The sequence below is a fragment of the Solanum tuberosum genome, unplaced genomic scaffold, assembly GCF_000226075.1.
Source record: "Solanum tuberosum cultivar DM 1-3 516 R44 unplaced genomic scaffold, SolTub_3.0 scf00101, whole genome shotgun sequence".
In the NCBI taxonomy this organism is placed as follows: domain Eukaryota; kingdom Viridiplantae; phylum Streptophyta; class Magnoliopsida; order Solanales; family Solanaceae; genus Solanum; species Solanum tuberosum.
The window spans coordinates 888,578-892,738 of record NW_006239029.1 but is presented as its reverse complement, the minus strand read 5'-3'; the positions used below and the strand labels follow the sequence as shown (position 1 = coordinate 892,738).

The 4,161-nt window shown below is 37.4% G+C and overlaps 1 protein-coding gene across 1 annotated transcript in view; it reads right to left on the bottom strand.

Annotated features, from left to right (window-relative positions):
* LOC102582868 (vacuolar protein sorting-associated protein 41 homolog) overlaps positions 1–3,862 on the bottom strand; it is a 17,056-nt gene extending 13,194 nt beyond the window's left edge. Inside the window, exons 1-4 of the mRNA XM_006348991.2 lie at positions 3,478–3,862; positions 1,207–1,476; positions 921–1,100; positions 445–705 (exon numbers count right to left, since the gene is read on the bottom strand). Of these exons, the coding sequence (XP_006349053.1) occupies positions 445–705; positions 921–1,100; positions 1,207–1,476; positions 3,478–3,732 (966 nt within the window). The 5' untranslated portion in view covers positions 3,733–3,862. The remainder of the gene's footprint in view (positions 1–444; positions 706–920; positions 1,101–1,206; positions 1,477–3,477) is intronic.
* Between the last annotated feature and the right edge of the window lie 299 nt (positions 3,863–4,161).

The following is a 4,161-nucleotide window of genomic DNA, read 5'->3' as shown; positions in this document are numbered from 1 at the left end:
TCATTAAATGGTTTAAATGGATATATATTTGGTTCTTAAAATTTTGGTTAATAATTAAAATTCCATGTGAGCAAATTTTAATGAAAAAAATAATTAAATAGGTTGAGTGACTTTCTGTGCAAAGAAATCATAGTTGAGTGACTTTTGAGTTGAAAATGAAAGTTGAGTGACTTTCTGTGAAAAAAATTGATAGTTGAGTGACCATCAAAGTTATTAACTCTCATTATGATACTGCAATTTACATTCACGTCGAGCAAAACTATTTGAAGTCAAGGGTTGGCATCAAATAACGACAAAGCATTTTCCCTCAAAATATGTAAACTTCCCATAGAAGCGAAGCTTAGCAAGAAAGATAACTCATTTATAAAACAGAAAGGGAAAAATACGTTGACATTTGATCCAGCGGATCAGTAAGTCCAAGGTCAGAAAGAAGGAAACAGATACCTGTCTGGAGGGAATAGTGCTGCTGAAGTCCTTCTCTCCATCTTCTTCGGCAGGAATATAAGCAAGAACAACCAAAGAATCACCAAAAGGAGCGATTCCTGAAATGAAATAGCTGGTTTGAAAGGATGCCACAATATCCACCTGATTCAGACTAGACATGGTTATATACTTGTATGACCCATTCAAGCCTTTGTTCTGGTTTGTTTTTATCGATGCAATTTTCACAGAGGTTCCCCATCCAACGACCAAAACAGTGTCATCCTGAATGTGAATGTAAAACAATGAGGATTGTCCAAAATAATTAGAAGTAACAACATACACAACAACTGAAACAGAAAAGAGACGATTACGGTTTCACTTGCAAAATATGTTGGGAAACCTAAAGCAACACAGCAGTCTTACATTGCATGCAAATCTCTCATAACTACAATCAAATAATCAACGGATACAGATTATACAACAGCCTTGAAACCTACCTGCCAAACTATATGAGGGACAAGAAGTTCAGGGTGTGGGCTTCCACGAGGTCGTTCAATGAAAGTTATGCGCTGATCATTGGCAGCATCATAAACTTTAACTCCTGCATCATTTGCCCAGGCAATGAGACTACTCCGCCACTTCACTGCATGAACTGGACCTTCACCAGAGTGCAGAACCTGCCAAAGAAACCCACATGAATACCAATCAAGAGTTCCCACAATCTTTTCATGTTCCTTCAATGAAAAAAGGTAAATACACCAACACTATGGACAAAAGACAAACCTGGTCCCGATAGCCCATCCACTTCTTCGCATTAAGATACAAATTACCAGCTAAACCACCAGTCACAAATCTTCTGGAAGACTTTCTTGCATAATCTGGATCTAAAGCAACAGCCTTCATTGGACGATGATACTCAAATTTCATCCTCTCATTAGTAAAAAGACTATTTATTATGACAGATCCATCATCAGAACAGCTTCCAATGTATTCACCTTCTGTGTCAAAGCAAAGATCGTTGACTGCAGCAGTGTGAGCAGCAAACTCTTTAACCTATGGCAGACAAAACTTCTTTAATATTTAAGTAAGGAACAAGTGACTTCTTGATTAGGAAAACTTAAACCAACAAGCAAGAGCCATGCTATGAATAGAGATTAGAAAAACCCCTGGTTATCTACTAAAGGACACCCTAAATGATGTTTTTTTCAACAAGATCTTTGATTATCAAAACTGAAGTAACACAATCCTATTTGACTTCCACATGAAGATCTAAGATTTACTCCTCGTAACCAGTTGGTGAGATGATGCATTTTTTTAGTTGCTGGACATTATTTCTCAGTTATCACAAACTCGGTGGATAATGTCAGAGCACACAGCAGATCTTCTTAGTTGCTGAATTAGGAGAGGAGGGAGCAAACGCCAAAAGAAATAGTGGAATATAATACCACCTTGCATGTGGTGGTCAAGACAACACTCTATCCCTACTAACCTTCAACCCTAATACGCAACCTCCACCCTTCCTATCTAAAGTCATGTCCTCGGTAATATGAAGTTGCATCATGTTGAATCGTTAGTAGATTTTCTAGGATTTTTGTAATTGCTGTAGTTTCTTTTGTTTTTCTAGCTGAATCTTTTGGAGGTCTCCAACATGTCTTTAATGCTTAATGCTGAGGAATACAACATTACCATTCTCAAAAAAAAAATCTTCCTAATGAAAGTATAGCTTCTATTATAGATCTATGCATGTGTCTAACCTGATTCACTACTGCTCCATTAGTATTCCTACGTATGTGATATATCAACATTTCCTAAAGCTTCATATGACTCATAAGTTAAATATCTGATAGTTCATACAACTTTGAATAGCCTGAACCAAGGTATTTTCTTTACTTGTTCCTTAATAAAACATTGAGTAGTTTGGTGGTCATATTAATCCAACCTCTCCTATGTACTTTCCAAAAGGGATAAGATCTAGACTACAAGCTTTTCAACCCTCATACTTTTTATGGCATGCTTTACCTCCACATACTTTATTCCATGAGTTCAACTAAGGTTTCTATCTTGCCTAAAATGATATGGGATTAGAATGACGACAGATTCATGCAAGTACTGATACTCCTCTCCCTATGTTGGCTGCTTCTACATTTTTCTGAAGAAGTTGACAACTTCTCTATATTAAAACGAAAAAAACAAACAAAAAGGAAAAAAAATTCCTTCTAGTACAAAGAAGCAAATGTCTAATCCCCTCTCGATTAACTAGAAAGTTGTTAACTATCTTTCAGCTGCACAGCAGTCCCCCGGGATACTTTGCTGCCTCCGGAATACTTTCTCCAAATATGTATGTAGTTTTTCTGGAGTCATCTTGATGAGTATTTTAAGGATCAAAAGTCTAAAACTACATAAATCCATGGCACCACAAATTGCAGACTAAAAAAGTAAGCCATTTGTTATTATTTTCTAGCCTCAGGTATATCACAAAAGTGACGTGCATCACACATCACTAGAGTTAATTTAAGCCTAAAAAGAAGAAAAATAATTTCTTTTTTGATAACCATGACATTTGTACCAGCTTGCACGCTCCTCGACTAATTCCACAGGAATACCTGTCATCTAACAACATGTATCTGGTAACTCTATCCATCAAGGCTAGGACAAATGGAAAAAAAAAACACCCAGTGTTTTTGTGTCTGGAATTTGAACATGAAACCTCATTAGTTCTAAATCTGCTTCATTGACCACTAGGCCCACAGCCTTGGGTAAAAAGAAAAGAAATTTTATAGGTTAAGCTATTGAAATGACATCTATCTGCTCACAATTCTCAAGTAAAACATAACCTCTAAAAATTAGAGTAAGTAAATTTTGCATCGTCCTCAAGCTACTCAAATAAAAAAAAATCAAACAATCAATAAAAGCAGAGCTAATGTTGATAAAGCAGTTATCCTAAACGCATTTTGAACACTGATCAATGCTTTCCAGCTAAATTCTATCACAGCAGTAACATAAACCTCAGTCATGAATTCACAAAAACTCAATGCGAAAAGAAAAAATTATCACCTGATTGCCGAGGAAATCTAAAATGTGAACGGCTCCACTGTATGTACCAAGGGCAATCATTCTCTCGGCGACGGCAATACATGTAGCAGCATCGCTTGAAAGAAGCGATTGCACACTGCCTCCCATCCTCTGATACTTGAGCCTTGGTTCATATTCATCTTCTTCTCCTTCCTCTTCTTCTTCATCGGAATATTCTTCTTCTTCGTCCCTCTCGTCGTCGCCGTCGATTCCGTTATCCGATAACTTTCGTGACATCCCGGAACTCCGTTCGCCGGAGGAATTATACAGCGATTGCCGAGTGGAGATCTGTAAAGGGGAGTACCTTTATGGAGTTTCGGTGCTTTACTTTTTTTCGTGGGGTGTTTGAAGAGAAAGAAATAAATAGAACCTTTAGGGGTTTGCCCGTTAAACAGTTGATTAAGTAAACACTTCAACTAAAACAAATATTATCCTAATATAATTTTCAACGTCCTTTGGAATGGCTCAATTCGTTTAGAGGGTGGTTATTCACATGAATGACTCGAGATTGATCTCCTCTCAGTGCCTTCTCAGTCAAGCATGTCGCATAAGGCTTGTCTAGTGCGGTTTACCTCTCATTTGTTGTTTACAGGTACACAGTGGGGGATTTACCTAGTGCTCACCCGAAGGACAAAGGTTGTAGCGGTTGCGGGTTATCTTAACGTT